The sequence below is a fragment of the Eufriesea mexicana genome, unplaced genomic scaffold, assembly GCF_001483705.2.
Source record: "Eufriesea mexicana isolate 0111107269 unplaced genomic scaffold, ASM148370v2 scaffold1992, whole genome shotgun sequence".
Lineage (NCBI taxonomy): Eukaryota > Metazoa > Arthropoda > Insecta > Hymenoptera > Apidae > Eufriesea > Eufriesea mexicana.
Genome location: NW_016910066.1, coordinates 562,873 through 586,448, shown reverse-complemented (window position 1 = coordinate 586,448; position 23,576 = coordinate 562,873). Strand labels below are relative to the sequence as shown.

The 23,576-nt window shown below is 31.5% G+C and overlaps 2 protein-coding genes across 4 annotated transcripts in view; both read left to right on the top strand.

Moving 5' to 3' along the window:
• LOC108549397 (GTPase-activating Rap/Ran-GAP domain-like protein 3) overlaps positions 1–17,221 on the top strand; it is a 200,898-nt gene extending 183,677 nt beyond the window's left edge. For all 3 annotated transcript variants that reach the window (XM_017902756.1, XM_017902755.1, XM_017902754.1), the window contains exons 14-17: positions 11,124–11,460; positions 12,636–12,722; positions 12,810–13,079; positions 16,690–17,221. In XM_017902756.1, coding sequence (XP_017758245.1) covers positions 11,124–11,460; positions 12,636–12,722; positions 12,810–13,079; positions 16,690–16,940 — 945 coding nt within the window. In that variant the 3' untranslated portion in view covers positions 16,941–17,221. The remainder of the gene's footprint in view (positions 1–11,123; positions 11,461–12,635; positions 12,723–12,809; positions 13,080–16,689) is intronic.
• A 3,541-nt stretch (positions 17,222–20,762) lies between these two features.
• Positions 20,763–23,576, top strand: part of Hr39 (nuclear hormone receptor FTZ-F1 beta) — a 43,072-nt gene continuing 40,258 nt past the window's right edge. The window contains exon 1 of the mRNA XM_017902786.1: positions 20,763–21,227. The gene's annotated coding sequence lies outside the window, so the exon portion shown is untranslated. The remainder of the gene's footprint in view (positions 21,228–23,576) is intronic.

Below are 23,576 nucleotides of genomic sequence, written 5' to 3'. Positions count from 1 at the left end.
ATACTTAATTTCCGTTTCTCTTTTTCATGTCACACCCGAAAACAGTGCTGAAATCATTTCCATATCTGTAGTAGGACAAATTGGAGTAACAATTTGCTAGAACGAATAATTGCAATTGTCATTAGAACATGCGGCAATCTATGAAAATATTTTGTTTATACGTGATGAGTGAATAAGAATGATTAGCTGAAATAACTCGTTATTTATTGGCTGCATAAAATAGCGTTGAAAATGAAATTTTTTCTATTCTCTGAAATACATCAAATGGATGCATTCTGACTTTCTATGTCCCATATATTTTAAGATGTCAAGGTACCCTTGAGTTTTTTGAATGGTTTAAAAAAACATCCAGGCTTTCGTCAAAATGACTACTCTTTTTTATGCTATCTAGTAAAAATTAACATTCAAAAATTTTTTTTCATTCAGTTCAAGGTTAATGAGACTCGCTTTATTATAGCTTATTAAATTCATCTTTATAATAGTTATAATACACAGTATGGGAGTCCTCCCCCACGGTTGTTGAGGTCTGTTGAGGTCGCAAAAGGCATCCTCTGTATTGTGGCAAGGGCTGGAAGGGACGAAATGTAAAGAAAGGGATGCGTTTCGTCCCGGGACTGCGAAATGGGGACTCGTCGGTAAAGCTACCTAAAGCTACTTACGTTTTAACGTACGTTTAATGCGCCAGAAATTAGATACAATAATATACATACAAAAAAAGAACCGAAATGTACAAAAAACCTACGAATGAAAACTTTGACTATGAGATCGATGGCTCCAGCGTGATGCATTCGCGATCTAAAATCAAACTTACTCTACCACGCTTATCGTTATAGAATAATATAAATCTAAGAACTATCTTATATTAGAATGCGTGTTTGCCTATGTATAGAAAGGTATGAAAACTATACAGCTTTTGGTTTTAAGTGGGTAAAATGCAGGGGGTAGACTAGATAAATAAAGAGATAAGTAAATAAATAGGCGGAGAGAGAGTTGAGGGAGGAGGAGGTGGATGGAGTATATATGTTTTTATTTATTTCAAGATTATATTATACAGTACTAGAAAATATGAGCAATCTGAAAAATTACTGAAAACAAAGCGAAAATGATTAAGTGGGTGAGATAAAAGGGGGAGTAAAACGAAAATTTACCTTCTCCCCATCGGGTATACTAACCACAGTACTAACGAGGATTTCGTGTTGGGTTTCATTTGTTTATTGGTACATGATTGTTTACAATGTTTTTTAACAATTATATACAATTTGTTTTTAACGTGTGTCGAGCCACTAATATTTCTTTATATTTTTACAGTGCGAATCTTCCCGATCTATTTTTGATAATTGAATATTGATTTTTGTCGGGTTGTCACGAATGTCGTCCGTGTTATACAAAATTGCCGTGTTGTCTGCTTTCCTAGTCACGTGATAGATCAAGGATACCATTTTCGCTATTCTGAATGTACCCGTGACTATCAAAGATGTACGAAAGCTTCTGGCGGCGTGTATCCCGTGTGCTGGATTTTCTCAAAGTACCATTGGTTGGGATATACGGAGCCTGTTTATTAAACTATTACGTTTTATGTTCCTAATGTTCGCCCAATGATTACGGATTAATTTAAGCATGAACAGGTCTATTTTAATTATTTCTGCGTGCTCATACAGTCTACCTAGCAGGCCCTGACTTAGACGGGGGTACTGTTGAAAAGTTTGAAAATTCGATATATAGCAAGCAGAGGGATTACCGATGACTTACGAGAAAATTCTCGAACCTCCTTGAACCTGGAATCCATCTAGTGGCGAGGGTGAGAATGGTATATGAAGCCATTTAAAAAAAAGGTCAAAGTTGATATTCCAAACAATGTGAAATATGAAAAGATCCAAACACATCCATCTGATGCAGTCTTTGACAAATAACGAATTATTTCGGGTGAGCATTCTTATTGACTCATACTGTATATTAAAGTAGGCTAATAAAGTTATTGCATCGTATCCTTAAACGTCGTTTAGTCTATAAGGACGAAATGTTAAATGAAACGATCGTTCGATAATCAAAGTAAAAAACAACGATAGAAAAATTTTCACTTATGTGATACACAGCTATGTGTTTTCTGCAAACCACGCAACACGTTGTCGTGGACACTACTAAAATAACCAAAAGCGTAAATGGCTCGCATGTCGAGATTGTTAATGGTGGATGAAATTTTAATAACAATAAGAACAATTCTTTATTTAATTACAAAGATTATCAAAAGCTAATATTAAGTCTAAATATAATTAATTTATCACAATCACACGCTCACACCTCTTCTCATTATTAAAACTCAATTGCAACTGACCGATGACAAATCACTCTCATTTCTTTCTTTCTTCTTTCATACATTACGTTACATAAAACTCAATTGCAACTGACCGATGACAAATCACTCTCATTTCTTTCTTTCTTCTTTCATACATGTGTTACGTACACAATTCACATAACACCTCAATCATTACACGCATACTCATTTACCACAATAACCTGAATTCATTAGATATTGCCATCCCATGCATACTTGTTCCACTCATCCCTTTCTTACATATATCGCTCCTTTATTATATCAACACGTATATATTTAAAAATCTATGTAACCATTACCACAGAGATCAATTTAGAACGTATTGCTATTTCGTTTTATTTTCAAAATGTGACCGTCGAAATTAATTATTCCTGCATTTCGTTCAATGAGATCTGACAGGAAACACAAACCACTCGTGAACGACACATGATCGGAACAGGACTGAAAAATATTTTTCTAATTCTCGTAGATTAGGAAAGAAGCTGGACTCGCATGCGAGGGCCATTGCAAGGGTCCTTTATCATTCGTTCCTCAACATGGTCGTTTGGCAGCCATAACACCAATCACGTGAACGCTTTCTTTATACTTTCTGCCTTTTCTCGTTGAACTGACAAGGAATCGTACCAAAATGTCAATCGTCGATTTTGATGAAACTTGGCACAGTGGTAGAGTGAATAAAAATTTTCCACAGATATTCTTTTCTTTATCTGCCATCCCCCATGTTAAAGGGATGACAATCGACCCCAGAGTAGGAATTGCAAAACATATTTTGTGAAATATATATAATATATATAATATATTAATTATTTGATTACATATAATTATATTCCATTTCTTATTTCTCCAATTGTCGAATTTTGCATATTTAATGACGAATCTGGCCGTATAAACGAATTTGCAAATAATCAATTGATTTAAACAATAAATAGAAATTTATATTGCTTTTAATTTCTCCAGTCAAATGTTTACGTATTCGCCTTTATATTCGTATATGAAATAAATATATATATATATATCTAAATTCAAAATACAGATAAATTAAAATTTCGATTTTCACGATAAGCAGGAAGTTGTTAAATTTGTAATTTTTTCGCATTTTGAAGTAAACAATGTACTCGAACGAATAAGATAAATATGTTATGTTCTTTTAGGACATTTGAAAGTAATTATTTTGCAATGAACATCCTCAATAGAATGGAATGTTATCGCAGATATTATCAAACTTTGAATAACTTTGGATAAGATATTAAAGAAGAGCTTCGAATATAACTATGGATATATAACTCTTGATAGATGACATGTAAAGCTATTTATATGGTGTATATGTACATGTCAAATTGAATTTTTTAATTAATTTTCATGAGTATAGAACTTTTAACCCCGATTTCCTGTACACCTGTACTGCAATTGTGTAACGTATCGTATCTCATGATACTTATAACACTTGGTTTTGATATAACGCGATTCAAAAGTTGTAGCCAGCTGTTTTATGTCACAGAACATTCATATATACTTCGATAAAATTGCTTAGTCGATAAAAAACTGCATAGTCTTACTTAGCTCTGATTCTTCGTTAGTCGACGTATCTTCGTTCTTGACTTTTGTCTCGATGACTTCGTATGATAGCTGTTCTTGGAACAGTTTACGTAATTCAGAATAGTTTTTTCACTACATCCTGTTGCTGTGATTTATAATTTTATCAATTCGTAATAGCTTCGTATAGCAGTTCTATTCATCAAAGTTCTATTTACGAGTCACGTTACCTTACATTGGCAGATCAACCTTGGTAATTGTCTGGAGAAAACACACGTTGAGTTTGCGATTTGGACATTATTTTGTTTTCAACTGTACCGTTTTGGGTTGTCTTGGGAAACACAGTCGCTTGCAAAAGTATTCGGACACTTGTATCCCAAATTTCTAATAAGTGAAATACACGGGAATGAGATAATGAAGAATTTGGTGAAAAATTGATAGAACATCAAATACGAACATACTAGCATCACAGAAATATTTGAAAGCTTATATTATTTCTGTATTATTTTATGTTGATACAATATTAACCCTTTGCACTCGACGATTTTTTGGTTAGAGAAGAGTAGAAATTCAAAGATTCTCTACGAAAAAGCTGACGATACCTTTTTGAGCAGTAAATAAACAATTGTATAATAATAAAATTGTAGAATTATTTGCTTTCGATACTTCGGACACTGTTACATTACATTAAATTTGATATATTAATTAATATCGATCTTCCAAATTTTATGAAATGGTGACTGAAGCTCACCTCTCGAGTACAAAGAGTTAATACGTAGTTGGACCATCTTTAACATTAATTATAACGTCGATGTGCTCTTACATATCTATATGTTATTATTCCTTTATATATACCAGTTGATCACATAATTCAGCCATAATGATTAATCTCCAAAGTATGTACAGTCGAACCTCGATAATTTGAACCTCTTTAATTCGAAAACCTCTATGCGATAAATGTTTTGTCGATTTTTTTCCACTCTACTGAGAGAAAATAAAAAAATGAAATATAAAATTTTTCTTTAACTCGATTGATTTACCGCATATTTAGACGTGTTCGTTTACCTCTATATTTCGAAATCGAAATAGCCAAACTTCTACAAGTTGAAGTGCATCTTCATAAATCGAACTTCTATCGTCGCTACCTCTACAACTCGAAGTTTATAGGTTATGTGTCGTAAAATCTCGGAAACCAATCATTCGATATTTTATTTCATCCGTTATTAATGTTAGAAATTTACATTGTCTTAAAACTGAACATAGGACGACGCAAATTGTATCCTTACAAAGCTTCTATATATCAAATTTTTTACTCATATACCTCTTTCATCCAAAATCTTGGTAAGTCGAAACCTCTATAACTCAAAGGTTTTAACTTGTCCCTTAATTATTCCAATCCCAAGTCTGTATTTCACAACAATATACAGTATCAAAGAGAGCGTATGGTCCCAAATTAACTTTTTTGTCTAATTTATTTGTTTATGAGACATTAAGGTAACCTCGAATTTGTTTAATGGAATGCGTGCCTTTCTCTGTCCTTATAAGAATATTAAGAATAGTAAATATATTAAGAATAGTTGTGGACAAGTTGTGTAACTCATTTTATATATATATTCTACATTACTCGTCTTCTTTTATATATATATACATATATACATAAACGTACATATATTAAAAGAACAATATATATATTTGCGTGTCGTGTGCGTGTGTGTAAATACGTTCATAAACGTATATATCCACATTTAATATTTCACAAATTCCGTATCTGTTGTTAGATTATTTTGTAATTTCATCCACGCATTCTCAACAGTGTACCTTACCTCGAGTACAGTATAATTTTGGATCTTTCGAGTTTAGCGTGCTTATCTCGTTCATTAAAAGTTTGGAATGCGAACATTCGAATACTTTCGTGACAAACTGTATATGCGTATCATATACCCACTTGTTCAGCAATCTGTCATTATCGGTTTGCAACGTTGTTTCTTTGAGCACTCGTTCTAAAAGTTCTCAGGTAACGAATGTTTCTCCGACGCTTTTATGTCCTTGTGTCCTTGTAAACTGTTGTATTTCCATTTTAATCGCCTTTTATGTAAACAGGGATTACGTGGAATCTTTCTATACCCCTGACCTATAGGGGTTTTATTACTGTTATTTCCCCTTCTTTGTTTATTTTTACTCTCATTTTCATTGCTATCACTGTTTCATCGCAGATAAAAAGATAAAAGAAACGAAAAGATTTTTCTCCGGAAACTTTATTTTCGTGGATAATACAAATATTGTACATTCTTGTAATTATCGTTTGCAATGTTTCGCGTTGCAGAGATATTACATAAAATTTTTTATTTATGGTAGGTATAACTTTTATAATACGTATAACACCGATTGAAATTACAAGATTTGTAATCAGAATTGTTAAATAGTTAAATAACTATTGTCATGGAAACAAATGTTTTCAGATAATTATTCACTGTTACAGCAAAAAGTTTTCTTTAATATGAAAGATGAATCTGTATCGAATAGTGGTCGAATTATATTAAATTAAATAATAAAATATTTGATTTATTCCCAAACATACACATGGAATCTTTAATAAATATTTCTCATCTATATATCTAATATTTCTATATAAATATTAATTCAAAATTCTTTAGTATTTAACTTAAAGTATTTAAAATACTTTGATATATATAGCCTTCAATTATTAAGTGAAGTGTAAGCGTTCAAATACTTTTACATATACACTGATGAGCAAATTTTAACATGTGACATAAATTGTTAAAAAATGTATCGAGTAATGGTAAGATAATTAAAATCAACATTGCCAATTGCCTGTTTAGTGTCGCAAAAAGTCCAATCAGCTGTCCAAATTATGAAAATGTATTTGTCTTTGACTGTAACACTAAAAATTTCAAAAATACGATTTTATACTTCTGCAAAAAATGAAATTTGAATGAAACTTTATAAAATTGAACAGCAGAAAAAGTTGATATATACATGGCTTATGTTAGCTACAGTGACTTAAGCTTAAGGAATGCAACTATACTCAAAAAATCGATTCCCAAAATGATAATTTGGAAACGAGTGAAAATTTGTCGTAAATTGAAGTATTTTTTTTTGCTCTTTTAATACATCGATAATCGATCAACTTTTATTAAAAGTTTTCTGTTTCTATCTCTAACTATTTCCGAGTTTACATTTTAGAAAAAGATTTTTGGACCAAGATTTCATTCATTAAACTTAATCTATGGTAACTAAGGTAAATATATACCTATCATCTTTGCCTATTGTACGAACCCACGATGTTTTATTTAAATCAGACTATTTTTATAGAACTATGAAATTGTGACTCATGAATTTTTATTATTGCAGGTAAGGTGGAATACATTTTAATAATTTTGAATATTTTATACATATATTACGATAAGAAGTAAGTAATCGGCAATGTCGAATTTGATCATTTTACACCAATACAATATCTTTTTGGATAATTTTTGTCAAAAATTGATACTGCTGTTGGAAAGTTAATAAAACGTTAATTCCACGTCAATTTTTTTAAGGATTTGTAAGTTTTATAGAGAATTTTATAAAAGATTTACAAATTACTCATAAAGTAAGTTACGAATAATTAAAACAACTCTTAAATAAGAAATTCCTGATAGATGATACAAAAAAGAATGTAACTTAAATTATCGTTTTTCACGTAAAATATAACACGAAATAAAAATTTTCCATTCAAAATTTTCATGATCATTTAGGTATCGTTTTATCTTTTCTTAAATGGAATGTTATATTCTCGTAATTGAATAATCAAAGAACAAAGCAACGAACTTGAAACAATGTTCCTAAGTAACCTTGACTTAATGAAAAATCGCAGAAAATGAAATAAGCAAAAATGAAAATCTTTATCCGTCTACATTTTCTTATTTTCAGGATGTTTGAAATTTTCGATTTCAACTATCAAATTTCGTTATATTTTCTCCGAAAATGATCGTTTCATCACAAGAACATTCCTTTTAACTAATATTCGAAATATTAATTGACCTTCTCGTATCCTCGAGAATCGTTGTCATATGATAAACTACACTTTGTAAATATCAGCAAAAAGAATAGTCTGTTGAGCTAACAAGTGAACTTATTGCTCTATCACATCGAATCCTTATATTACAAACGTATTGCAATAAAATCTCTCATATCCGTATTAATCGAAACAATGGAGCGCATAATAGAATTTTCCTTTCTAATATTAAATTCCATTCATTTAGATAAGAATTAAAAATTTTGTTAATCAATCATTTCTAGCTTTCTTTCATAGTCCAGGTTTCTTTTCAATCTCTTATTCAACTCTAGAATTATTTTTCTAGAGCCTTTGTCACTCGGTCAAAACCATTGGAATACGATAGAATATCATCTGCACTTTTACTTTTTGAATTCGTTAAGATTTCCCTACTATTGTAGTACTACCTTTAAAGAATTTACATGTTGGATAACTATAATTGTAGAGCTCTTTAATTGTTTCGTATTTTATTCCAAACTTACAAATAAGAATTGTATATTTTTGATTAATCACTATTATAATACCGCACACTGTTAGTTTTGTACTAAATTCTTATGATCAGGATTTGTTCGATACGATAAAGGAAGCTACAGATACGTTATTTTTAGATAATGCAACAAAACGCTGTTCGAGTCATAAAATGCTCGAATAATGGGCTGCCTTTCCATATTCAAAAGTCTTTTTGTTATTAATACACAGCGTAATGGATTAATGAATAATGTAATGGCTCGTATTCACTTTTCACTCGTAAATTTACTTTTTCCGGAAGAAATGGTAGATCATTTTATAAAATTACTTCATACTTGTATACATTTAAGAGACTGTGAAAAAAGTATGAGTCGATAATGTCATCTTTTAACATTCAACATCAGACCTTTCAGGTGCCAAATTTTTTTACGTTCGATTATCTAACGATCACGTTCACTGCAAATTTTGTTTCTTGTTATCTTTTATTCTAGAACGTAAGTTATGACAATTATCACTGGTGTTATGGCCGAAAATTTTATTTTTAAAAAATAGGGAATATTTTCCAATATCTTTCTTCCATCTTTATATCGAATAGCATTCAGTCATTAAAAAATTGTTCTGTATGTTTAATAAATTCGCGTAATGCTATTGGAACTTATGCATTTTCAGAATTTTTTGGAATTTTACATTACACGTTAATAAATTCCACGTTCCATGCTATTTTCTTCAAATCGATATAAGGACTGACTGTAACTGTAACTGATACTAAAGTTGGCTGCATTTCATTTCTAATAACAATTCGATGATTACAACAACGAAAGATTCGCCTATGAAAATGTCCAATTTCACGAAATCTTGAAGTTGATCGTTTTATGGCTCTTAGAACCTATGGCTCTGAGGTATTCCAGCAGCATATCTACAATCCATCGTATACATTTACGACTGCATAAATATCGCTATACTATCTAAAAATTAAAATAACGATGACGAAAACGCTCTATGATAATCAATGTCAAATCAATGTCAATCTTGCTTTTATTGTCTTTTTGAAGCATTTTATAAAAATGGATTAACAATGCAAATCAGTAGTAAAACAATAGTAATAATAATAATAACTGTGATCGCAGGTTATTACAAATTTCTTACGTTAGTGAGCAGAATCATAACAACTATCTGTAATTTAACTTAATCCATTCTTATTCGAGTTATTTCTTTGTGCAAAAAAATTCCGAAGAATTGACTGAATTTAATTAAAAATATACATCGAGTTATAATGTAAAATAATTATATTTACGTGTATAGACAACGAAATGCCTATGTTAATATGTCTCGATATTGAAACATTAAGAACGAATAGATTGATGTACATAACTATTTTTTGTCGTGTTAAAGTATTTATGTGTTGAATTTATATGTTATGTAAACGTGTCTGAAAGACGGAAACGTTTACAACAATGCTTAATAATCAGAAATTCAAATTTCGAACAACAATAAAATCCATACTAAATAAAATATATTTTGTTACATAACTATATATAATTTAATAAACAAGATTAGTAATACTGGTAGAAAGATAAAAATCCGTATCTTTTTGAAAGATATTTCAATAATATCTTCTTTTATGTAACTTTACGTTACTTGCCTATTCTTTCTTTTCTCTTTTTGTTTCTTCTTCATCGGGCTATTTCAAAAACACAAAATGAAATACGTAAAAAATTTGTATTTTACATATTACATATTACATATTACATTTACATAATAAATTACAATATTGAACGTTCTGAAAATCGTTTAACAATTACTTCACTTGACAAAAACTTGTATGCAACCTGCATAGCCAATAAATGTATAGAATGATAAAAGAATAATTTATAATCTTTAGAGTAGATGTATGGATAGTAAATGAATAAAGCAAGACGTAATAAATTTGGATTAACAAATCAATATTTTTAATATTTAAATGTTTAAAGTATCAATATCCAAACCTTGTTAAGCAACGGTCCCAAGAATGTAACTTGTTTCGATATATCAGATATGCAATAGCAATCTTACTTTCGTACTTTCACGAGTTAATCGATATTTTAGCAAAAAAATTATTCGAAAGTACAAAACAATTTTACGTAAAGTTGGTCTTCTTAAACTTAAAAAAAGTAAATCGTAGAAAATTATAAAAATTATAAAATTATAAAATTATAAAGATGATAAAAATTATAAACAATTTTTGGCTCGAATTAAAAGTAATTTGTTCGCTCCGTAAACTATCGTTTTATATAAAAGCAACGAATTATCTTCTCATCCTTTAACTTTTGTTACCGAAGATTTTCTACATATTCCCTTTCCGTTTCCACGCACACACGCTTAATACCTTCGACGCTTAAATATTTACGTGCTTATTACAAAAGTTCCGGATTTTTACGTACGTTGCTCGTTTTAACCGAAATAAAAAATGATTTATAATTTTAAAAATACTTATTTTTCAATCCATGTTTATCGATACCTTTCTTATCTTCTACTTACTATCATTTTACTTTAGTTAATACAGTTAATAGTAATTTACTGCTACTATTCACCCTAAAGTTTATGAATCCTTCTTCTGTCATCCTGTATACAATTTTTTTCTTGATTTTTTATTGTCTTGAAATTGTAGGAACCATCGAGAAAGTTGTTGATAAAATATTCAAATAATCCGACGATGTATAAAAATGATCTCTACATTGGTGTAATTTGTTACAGTGCGTGGTGGTTGGACGACGTTTGACGGTTCTGCAATGGAAGCACAGCGCCGCTTGGACTACATGGTGTTCTGCAGCGGACACGGATACCGTTGAGGGATTCCTTCATCTGAAAGAGTTCAATGCTAGTGAAACTCCATCGTTAGTGACGATAATCGAGAATACTGATACGAACAATGAATGGACGCTGTGCTGCGGTATCCGACACCATTTCGAACTGATCTCAGCCTCTGGAAGCACGCGAACTCTGCATATCGAAGGAACGCCGAAACCACATCTGGTAGCTGCTTTGGATCTCTGCGAGGACGAAGAACCTGAATTACTACTTTGCTATAATAGTACGTATTATTTTACACTTGAACATTAATTTTATGATTCGCAATAAATTTTTTTAGCTTTTCATTTAGACCCTAATTCTTTTACTCTCTCCTTTCTTCCGTACGTTCACTGTTTACAAAAATTCCTAGGACTTTATATTTATTATTCTTATTATTATTTACTGCTAAACGTTTTAAATTATTAATTCATTTTTCAAACATTAAATTACTTACAACCATAATTTCAATTTTAGTTTACTCCAATCCTTGTACAATATTTTATATTTTTTAATAAATGCAAAATTTGTTTCGTTTCTGAGAAAAAGGTTGATCGATAATTTATGATATTTATTTGCTAATTATTATCGTATTAAAATAATTTGCAATGTATCGAGTTAAAGAACGAGACTTTTTCTTCTTTCGAAAGAAGAACCAAAGTTAGTAAAATTACTAATAAACATATATCAAACAACGGGAAATGAATAAAGAATTTCAATAGAAAATGCACATAGTGTCTTTTATATATTTCTTTCTTGTATTTAGAAACGAAAAATGATATTTAAGGAAAATGCAAAATATCGTACTCGAAACGTAGAAAGAATTACTAAAGATTATATATTCAAATACAGTAATCCCTTCGATTACCCGGTCCCCGAATTATATTCGACTTCATGATAGTAAAACAAAAAAACTCGCTTTCTACTAGTAGCAATACAACTTTGACAGCCGAATTGCGAAATTCAATTATTTTTTAATTTACTTTACGATAGTAAATCGAAAGTCGTGATCTTTTAACTTGCACCATTATCGCGGTAAATAAGATATACATATGTATAATTTAATTTATTCTGAAATTGTCATAAACCGCCATAATGATCGAGTCGATAGAATGGCACGTCATTTTCCTATTCACATTTCCCTTAAAAATTCAACTCGACTAATATTCACGAGATTTCTTATCTAAGTACCTTGTCTCGAGGAAAAATTTTTCGATTTCTCGGACACCTAGATTATCAACCCCCACCTCTATTAGATCGGATAATCGAGGGACTACTGTATTTAGTTACATAAACATAACAAAGTTATACTTAGAAACGAGCAATTTACACATACGAACGATAATCCGTAAGAAAACTAAACGATGTAGAAATGAACGAATAGAATTACTTTTTAATATTGACTTACACTTGTCACAGATACATGTCACTTTCAAAAACTGCTGGAGGAAAATACGGCACCAACGGAATTCGATTTCAACTGGAATTCCGTGCCTGCAGCGATAGGTAAAATATCTTCGTCCTTCTTTTACCCTATCGTATTATCCTTCTGTCGAACCATCGTTCTCTTCGTTAATCTCGAACAATTTTTAGCTTGTGCCTTCCCCTACGTGATCGCTTTTACCAACGACACAATGGAGATACGGTTGATCATCAATGGAAATCTGGTGCACACGATCGCCATGCCGAATCTTAATTTAATCACCTCGAAACAGGACATCTTCTTCGCCACGACGGCCCCGGAGTTTCTACCGGGGAAATGCGAAAGAATCCGACTGGACTCGAAGCCCTCGGACAAGGAGGAACCGGTTTCAAGTCCGCCTCCTTTAGCGCAATCCTCATCGTCTCGATCTAATCTACAAAGTACGTGCCGCATTTTCAAAACGGGTCATAATTTTCCAGCTATTTGCACGATGCGAATGCGCTGCCTTACGTGATACGACTGAGTCGTTAATACATTTATGGACTAACGATTATGAGGACTAGACACGAAATGGACACGGAAATGTTGTACGCTGTAATGCTCTCACTTGTCGTTAAGAGTGGAATGAAAATAGATAAACATCAACTATTTGAAACGATTAAGCTGAAAATGTGGATAACTGGATATCCGAAAAAATTATACATAAATTTTGCCTTTCTAATTTACACTTTTAATTTATATTTTTTAAGCAAATTCTATACTATGTGTTGGTAGTATATATGGTGGTATATAAATTATTTTAAATGAGGAAGTAAAATGAAAGCTTAAAGTCAATGTTTTTTATTACAAGTTTGATTCTTAGGAAGAATTAGCTCTGTATTATTTACCTGCATTTATTGTTTGCATAATCAGATTATAAATACAATTCTAGTTTTCAGTTCTAGTTTGACTTTATTGTTTGACTTTGTTTATTTTGTTCCCTTTTTTTCGGAAATTCAATATTATTTGAAACAAATTTCTGTATCATTAATTGCTTCTAAACAATTCTAAAAAGATCTCACAGAAATAAATTGGAGGTAATAGGAACTAAACAAATATAAGTGAAAAGATGTTCAGTCTTTACTTTAATAATGTACGTAATCATAACAGATAGCTCTATAAAAGACTTATTATAAAATATTTGAATATTCGGAAAGAATAATGTTCTGCTCGAGAAATTATTTCGAAAACTGAAATTTGAATACTACGGTGCAGTATCCAATCAAAAAGTTTATAAATTCTTATAGCTTTACGTATAAAACTGTATAAGAACTTTACAGCTTGCAAAACATCAAAGGAAAATGTACGGACATTAAAAAAGAGTAACAGAATTTTATCAGCGCTAGACTATACAATAAAAAGTAAGAAAAATTAGAAGATTCCATTTAGGATGATGAAAATCGAACATCTTTGACAAACTGAATTTCTTCAGTGTTATTATCAGTATTATTGTTAAAAAACGATAAGTAAAATAAAAAGATATAATAAACAGTATAAAAATAAAATACCAAAGATTTGAAGTTTTTGACAAGCTGAAGAATGTGTCGTTTTTATTGTAAAACATGAGCATAAATCTATATGTTGTGACAGCATATTGATACAAATTAACTTAATAATGTGTTACAAATTTTGAACGAATTTTGAAAAAAAGAAATGGTACTTATATTATACATAATTATAGTGTGCCATCCAGAAAAAAATTAATAGGACATTTGAACTGTTTAAAGAACTTATTAAAAAGACTATAAATAACGATACGTTCTCCGCAATCATCTGACATTAACTCAATTAAGAAATTACGAGATGAATTGGACAACAAAGTAAGGAAAACGTACTGAAAGTCAAAGAATGATTTATAGAAACATTAAAGGAAAGTTAAAATTATTCTTAAAATATTTAAGAAATAGAGTTTACTTGTCGAAAGACTACTCTCTCATAGATTTAAAAAATTTTGGAGTATGTTGTAGAAAACTATTTTCTGAATGATTCTCTCCTCTGACAAAATTATCACTCGTGTATGCGTGTATTTGCGAATTAGTGTACTTTCTGAAAAGAAGCAACTTGGTTATCGTTATAATAAATAATCAGATTAGAGTTTTTACGAATTAGATTAGAGTTATTTCTATGTGCGGCCATGTATGTATAAAATAATGAATTACTTCATATTTTGGTAAATTGGGATTCAGCATCGATTTTCTTTAACACGTTAGACGAGCACGTTATTACGAAAACGTTAAAAAATATTTCAAATCCATGATGTCTTTCAACAAGTTTACCATCAAATGACTTTTGTGCAGATATCTCAAAAACTAAAAGTGACCAACAACTTAAACATTTTTTAAATCCGCGAGAGAGTAATCTTTCGACAATTTTAACAAAAATAAAAATAACGATTCAAACGGATATATTCGCACGAAGTGATTATATTTATTGAAAAGAAAATAGTACACGCTTTTTCGTAAAACATTTTATGTATTATTTATTTTATAGCCTAGGTTATAGTATAAAATCTAACTTAATTGTCCCATGACTTTTGGGTAAGAGTACACATGTCAAATTTTATTGTAAATATTATCACGAATACTTCTAAATTTTTTTCAAACATGAAATCTTAAAGGAAACGAAATAAGTTTATTATGCATTTTCGTTTTCTCATGTTTTTTCAATTCTATTACCATTGTTAAATACCCTATATATTTTCCTTACAATTAATATTTTAATGTAAATAGCATTTTCTATGTTTCATAGCAATTTTAGAACCTGTGTAATTTAATCTGAACAAATATTATTTACGACCTTTTTTGTTGGAAAAATGCTTTAAATTCTTAAAGCTTTTGCTCAACAATTTACGTATACACTTTCTATAACACAGAATCAATTTTACTTTCATTTGTACCTAATCATCGTTAATTGTACAAGGTATAATTAATACATACTTTCCGATAGCACTGTAGTAAAGGGATTAAATAACATTCATATACAGAGTTTACATACATATATTTATTACTGATATGAGAAATTAAAACACTTGGGTAACAAGTATCCCTTTTCCATATATCAGATATGTAATGATAATTTTACTTTCGTACTTTCACGGAACTCTTAATTTTCCTCTCCTATGATATATAAAAAATACTATCTTAATCGATTTAAGCGAAATGATTACTCGAAACGATAATACAGTTTCATGCTGAAGTCAATCATCCGTGTCATTCGCGTTCGTGTGTACTGCTCGTGACTATCTACGTAGATAATTATTAACAACCATTTTCCGGTAATTATATAAATCGATTCTTACATATTCAAGTTTTCCCAATAATTAACAATATATTAATAAGAAGCGTATTAAATGAGTAAGACATAGTAAACGTCCATTCTAGTTGGTATTTGATTCGGTATTAATAAGCTTGAAATATCAAATATTTCTTTTAAAAATGTAAGTTCACGTATAAGATAAGTGTTGAGAAAATGGGAACGGTTTTGCTATACTTTTATAAGAACCTAACAAATTTTCAAAAATTATTTTAAACATGGTCATCCGTGTATCTAGTTATCCACATAAGGGTTAGCTTATCAAATTAAATAATGAAAATATAAAAACTGTTACAAATATTGAATTTGTTATAGGAAGATCTACAGAGATTATCTTGAAAAACAGAATGGACGAATATTCGATATACAATTTATATCACTTTACTATTCACTAGTTAAATATAGAACCGTATATTGAAATGGAATCGATATAACTTTATTATTCGCGTTCGAATTTCTTCAAAAGTAATTTTCAGTTTTGCAAAAATCTTTGAATGTTTCATCTTATGGTTAACGATGAATCAATAATGGAGTTATTATCTATTTCAAATTGTAGACTATAGAAACTTGCAAGATTATTAAAGTTTAGGAAAATAAAAGTATGATACCACGTTGTTATTGAGAGCAGAAAACAGTGCGACAGGGCAAAACAGATCATTACCGTAACTGGAAGTAAAAAGTATCCTTTGTTTTCAACAGACAGTCAGGGCGACTGGAAGCCGATAAGGATCTACCAAATACCGCTGCAAACATTATCGAGAAGCACTTTATCGACTCGCTCGCAACGACGATGCCCCAGCCCGGTCGAGCCGGAAATCATCTCCGCGCCACCAACAACCACTGACAAAAGTTTCCTTAGCGTTGAGCCTCACAGAGCACTGAGCAGGTCATGCAGCAGTAGTCCGACACCAACGCCGACGACTGCGATGCCACCGCGATTCAGGAAATAGGTTAGATCGCGATCGAAAAAGCTTCATTTAACGACGTTTTCACAGATCGCAGCTGTACCTGACGCTCGTGCCTCGGTAGGATCGACGATGGATAATGTACGATTCTATGCGTTTAAAGTGTAGCTAGAATTTACTGCCGTTGCAAAGAGCAATCGAGACAAGTTTGCTATAATAGACAACGTAACCGTACGTGCAAAAAGTGCCCTTGGCGTTTTTCAAGCAGGAAAAGCTCTTTGGTTGCATATGATTTCTTTTTCTTTTCATACTTTTTTAGTACAGACGTGTCATTTCTTTTTTTTCCTATCTTTACAGCCGAATGAAAATTTGTCTAATCGTTGGCTCATAGTAGACAGATTAAACGTATATCTCTTCGGTTCTAAAAAGAAATGATGAAAATGGCATATATGTAGGTATAAGATGATGCGTAAAGGAATACTTTCGAAAAGTAAGACTTCTGGAAAGAAATTTCGGCTTAAAGTTTCAATCAAAATTTATATTTAGAAGATATGCAGGTTTATATTTATAAACATATGCAGGTAAGAATTTATTCGACGACAACTTTATTTTGTAATAAAATGTCCCCCAAAGATGCCCCTTTCTCGGTGTGTTGCATTCAGTACCAGTATAAAAGAAAAAACTCGAAGAATCAAAATGTTAATTAAATTTATGGAATAAAATGTTATTCTAGCGATTTGTCAGTTTGAGGAAGTAAATAACGACTAATGAGAGGGATTTTATTAATCTTTAAAGGTTTTCGGGTCACAATTATTTTGTAAGTGACTCGTAGATACTTTACGCGTCAGTGATCTCGTTCGATAGAGTTATCCTGATGAACTTTATTGATAAATACGTACAATACGACCATATGTACATAAAATGATAATTAATAAAATGTATGCTGTCATTGGTAAGATTTCTCGCTGCGAACTTGCTCACGCCGTTGAATCGCCTAGCGATTTTCCGTCTTTCATTCGTCCTTGTTCAGTTTCTACATGTATGTATCTATTGCAAATAAAAGAAGAATAGTGTGAAAATACGCATCGAGTGTTGATGTATAAACAAGAATTTTGTTAAAGGTGAAATTCGTTGTTCCCATTTTCGTTAAAGTAATTACGATTAATCGTTAATTACGTTACGTTAATTACGTTAACTAATAGCTACATTATTTTAATCATATAACTTTATATATACTAAACCATTTTATTTTTAATATATTCGGTGAATCACCGATTGTAATACATTCAAAAGAAGCATACTTTCTAAGTTACAATCATTTATTTTATTTCTTCGATATAAATTTATATGAATGATTTAAAAGAAATTTAAAAGAAATCGTTTATATTGAAAATTTATTACAATGAATGCACTTAATTAATTATAAATCCTGATTTTAAACTACTTTCAATTTCGACTTCGAATTTCATCGGTTACAAAAATAATTCTTTCCATAAGAAATTAATGTATGAGAAACAACAGCAGGAAAGTTTGATAACTATCGATAGTATAAAAATTATCCATATGCAGATGATGTTTTAAATTTTACGTTTAAATTTCACCCCACGAAATTTGCAAATTTATATCTTCCACTTTTAGATGAAGCTTTTTGAACGATATTTGTCATTCTAATAATTTCTCCCTTGTATTAAAAAAGAGTATCTTTTGATTCAAAAGCATCTTTTTATAATTTTAAAAAATTTACACGATATGATATTTTTTGGGGACTAGTCGGGGATAGTTGGGGATAAATCGTAAAAATATCGCAAAGAAGTTATTGCGAAATTAAAAAAGAATATAACCAAACTTAATTCGAATAACTCTTCCTAACGCTTTGTATATTCGTCAAGGAAATACATTTCTTTCCTCTCGATTGTTAACAAATGTTCAGTGGCAATTATTCGAATTATTTAATCGAAAAAGATCCGATCGATATGATCGTGACGGGTGGAAAGGGCTGGCTCACGTTTCCTGAAACGCGTTTAAACGGGTTCGAATCAAACGCATTCCGCGACTTTTTTGCCACACCGTCGAGAATTATAGATGCCAATCGCTGTCAAGCGGAGCTAAAGGAAAATGCTTTGGCGACCCCGGTCAGCCTCGAGCATTGAACCATGATCATTTACGTTTACCTGTCTTATGCCACTATCAACCGAGTGTTATAATAGTTTCATTCTTTATATTATTTTTTTCTCAAATCAACAGGTAAAAATTCAAATTGTATCCCATTCCGAAAATCCGCGTTTATATTTGAGGATTCTTATAAAAAAATAGGTGATAGATACACAAGTTGAATGTATATGAGAAAACTAAACAACTTTTTTGTAGATATTCACAAATACCATAGTATTAGTATTAAACTTGTTTCTACTTGCTGATTTAAATTTAATAATGGTAATAATACTTAATTAAACCAATAACAAACATTTGTCTAACCATTAGCAGTTTGATCATCGTCAAGTTTAACATTTTGATTTTATTTAATTGCAATCAACTGTCTATAGTTTAAGCTTGATAATAACAAAATTTTCTTTAATCGTTATTTAATGTTTAACTACTTTGATATTTCTTAATTATTTCGCACAGCATTAAATACCAAGCAATGAAAAAAAATGAATTCTGGAATAACAATTTAAATAACTTTCGTTTCGTAATACATTTATCTATTGTAACATAGATGTTGAAAAAGATACTAGAAAAGTTTCTCATAATAAACTCGTCGATTCAAGTAATGAATAAGTAAATAAAATGAAAATAAACAACACTCAACTTATATAGTCATTAGTGGTACTATATATAAAATAAAATTAACCGATTTTGTTACTCCGTCAAATTTGTCGATAAAATTTAAATACAAAAGTTATTAAACATGTTATAATGACAATTCTTAATGACACTAATTTATAAAAATGCACATTCACACTTTCCGTATCAATAAACACTTCAAAAAATTAAATATATTTGCTCTAACTTCTTCTACTTCACTAAAATCGCAAAATAAACGATAATACTTAAAATACAATAGCATTTTGCAAGGTAAACAATGCAACGTGAAAAGGTACGCGTTCGATCTACTCGCAACGTTTCGGTTAGATCAAGTTGCGCGTCGCCATATTGGAATCGTGCTACCGTGTGATATATCCATTCATTTTGGATGTTATTCAATTAAAATTATTCAATAAATTGTTTTCAAAGATTATTCGAACGCAATCTATTTATCAAGAAATATGAAGGTAACAGAAAATGTTTGAGAAGGTAAATAAAAAATATCGATTTATCATCAATAATAAAATAGGTTATTTGTCGATCAGTGATAACACCAATTGAAACTTTTTTATAACATCTTCTCCTTTGGTTATTAATGTATTCAAATTGTCAAAAAAACCAAAATCTTAAACGAAGAAAATCTTAATTAACGTAATAAATTAACATTGTTTAACAGTTCATTCTATTGCAACAATATATAAATCGATTCGTGTACTCGGTATTTTCATTTACATATCTGTTTCTTATTATTATACCAACAGTTATAATAAAAATGCTTCTTGAACGTATATTTAATATATAAAAAATATAATTTTGCTTTTATTTAAAAGGTCATATTCAATCACAAACTATGATATTTTATTTCATTTGTTATTGCAATTTACTAGTTTATTTTGACAAATTTACTCGCTAAAACGATCAATGAAATTCGAATAGAACGATATAGTACATTTCTTTTGTTTTATGTACATTTTTTGAGTATCATTTCAAATCAATTTCGTAGAGAGTCGTTACATATATTATGTACATCGACGCACGACAACGTCGTCCATCTGGTGGCGATGCACTGTACTATCGGTACTAGCTGCGAGCACGAGCGTAGAAAGAGAAAGAGAAAGAAAGAGAGACACAGGTACGAGACGAGCTTGTGGTGTGAGGTAGCCACCAGTCAACAGCGGAGACGGAGACGGAGAGTCCGAGGTAGCCCGTGCCTGTAGCCGCCCGTGGTTCGTTGTAACTCGTTGTAACGTGACGCGAAGGTGTGCCAAGCTCTTTCGGTTGCCTGTTACTTCGTCCGAAGACGCCCGATCGCACGTCTACCGTAGTGTCGCATATCGAAAGTGTCGGTAGTAGTGTTGTGTGATCCATCGGCCTGTCTGTCCTTGTGTGCTAGCCGAAAAAACTGTACCAGCCAAGCCGTACATCATCGTGGAAAACTGTCAAGAGTGTCGTGTCCCAGACGCTGCCTTTCAACGCGAACACTTCGGACAATCCTCGTCGCGATTGTTGAGTTGCACGAAACATAAGGTAAGGAAATGCGATATGCGGAAGTGTATCGGAAGCGAAGGTAAAGTTGAAAATCGCTTGGTCGGCTGCTCGGACATTGCGCGTTCAGAGGTTATGTTTCCCGATGACCCCTCGACTCCCTTCTCCTTCTCCTCGTTATCCCCTTTCTTTTCATCGTTCTCTTCCTCTCTTCTCTTTTGCTTTAGCCGCCCTTCCCCTCTTCTCTCTTCTCATTCTTTATTTGATTTTTTCGTCGCGAACGTGTTTTCCTCGTCAGAAAATTATTTTAATTTTATCAGATTATCACCAACTCTCGATACATTTATAAGAAATTGGTACGGTGAATTTCGATCACAGATCGATTGATCACTAATCGTTCGAATCTTTCTCCCCCCCTCCCCCCTTCCTTTCTCTCTCCCTTTCGGCGTCTCTCCCTTTTGTCTTTTTACGTCCTTTTTCCTCTTTCTCTTTCTCAGCCGCGAGCCGCGAAGGCACTCGCACACGCACGCTCTCATACACCGACATATTCCGCTTCTTTCCTGCAAGACCGTGTCGTAGCCTTTCTCGTGGTAACGAGTTTCGTAACTTCCCTCGATACAAGAGTCACGAACTATCAGTTGTCAGCCTCCGTGGCCGTACCACCTGTCCAAAAGTTGATTCTCTTCCTTTTCTCCATCTGTGCTTCACAATTTAAACCCCATTGCGTTTTCACCCCTCTCTGTCCAACTCCTCGTGCTCCGAATGTCTGGCGTAAAGGAAAGACGTTGACACTAATTTTTCATCATCTCACGGCTTTCGTCTTGGGAACGCGACGAAAACGAGAACGTGATATAGCCGCGTGTCTACGAACGTGGCGAGGTAATCGGAGTAGCAAGCGAGGCTAACCGAGTTGGACAGTCATGTTGATATTTCGGCGCGTAGGCTTTCTGGCTTGACAGCGTGACCGGCCTTGAGCCCCTCCGCGTCCCCCTCTTACACCCTTCACCTCCATCCCCACCATTGGAGGTAATACACGATATACACTGCAGATCAGTGCTCCTCAACGCAAGATTCTTGTGCTTGGGAATTTTCTTCGATCGCGCGCGCACCAACTTCTTTCTCTGTAACGCGCTGCATATGGACGTTTCGTGTTCTAAGTGAACCCGTTAAACCAAGGAGACGAGTTATCTCGCTCGTACATACGTATCTACGAAGACACTTTGTTAACTAATCGATGAAATTTAACATCTCGATACATTTAAAGAACGTGATGTTAATTCAGTTTTTACCGCCACAATGAATTTTACTAATTTTATAAAAGGAAAAAATGAACTGTAGTGATAATTGTATCGTATTAATGGATTTGTACAAAAGTAATTTATTTTCATTTAAGTTATAAAATATATATTTTTGCGTCATAAATGTTATTTTTCATAATTACGTAAAAATAAGACACGAAATAAATTTTTTTCTTAAATATGGAAAATACGCTTAAATCTCATAATTTTCTGCTACGCATTACATAATGTAATATATCGTTATTTTCTTACTATTTTTTTCATTATTTAGTAACAATTTTTCACATGTGTGAAATCTTACACGAGTTTGTTTAATCGTTCCTCCTGCGATGATAAATGCATTCTCATCGAAACGTTATCCTAACGTTATCAAATCGAAGGTCGAACGCGGAATCTAGCGCGTAGACAAGTTATCTTCGATCAAGGAACTTCGAACGAAAGTCTGACATTCTACCTACTAGTCACTTCGTATTGGATTTTAATAAACGTTGGTTAATGTAAATTCTGTAATTATCACCAAATCAAAATTCGATATCCAAAAAATACGCAAACGATACACAACAATGACTTACGATACAAATTAAATTATTTTTTTCGTTTCCTAGTATTCTGACCTACTGCTTCTGTTCCCCTTTTTTGTGATGAAAATTTGTCCAAATAATAAACGAAATATTCTTTTTAAAATAATAATTTGCAGAATACAAAGTACTGTCGAGATGATCTGCCGTTTTATTTGTATACTATAAAGTTAGGCAGACGATAAAAATGTTTATAAAGTAATATTTCATTTATGATGATAACGTTACTATAAAAATAATCCAATAATCTATTTCTTTGTCTAATATCGTGTTTTCAACTTTAAAATAAGCCTTCTAATTTGCTTTGTATTACTTGATTTCGAAAATACAATTGACGTGATAAACAACTCGCAATTTGTATCGAATCTGCAAGAATATTATTCGCATTAATGTCTAAATAAAATGCTGATATAAAAATAAAAATACCAAGAATCTAAAGACTTAGAATTGCTGACCTTTTAAATTAATATTAAAATTCGGTCAAAAGTGTTATACTTATATAATTTTATTATTTA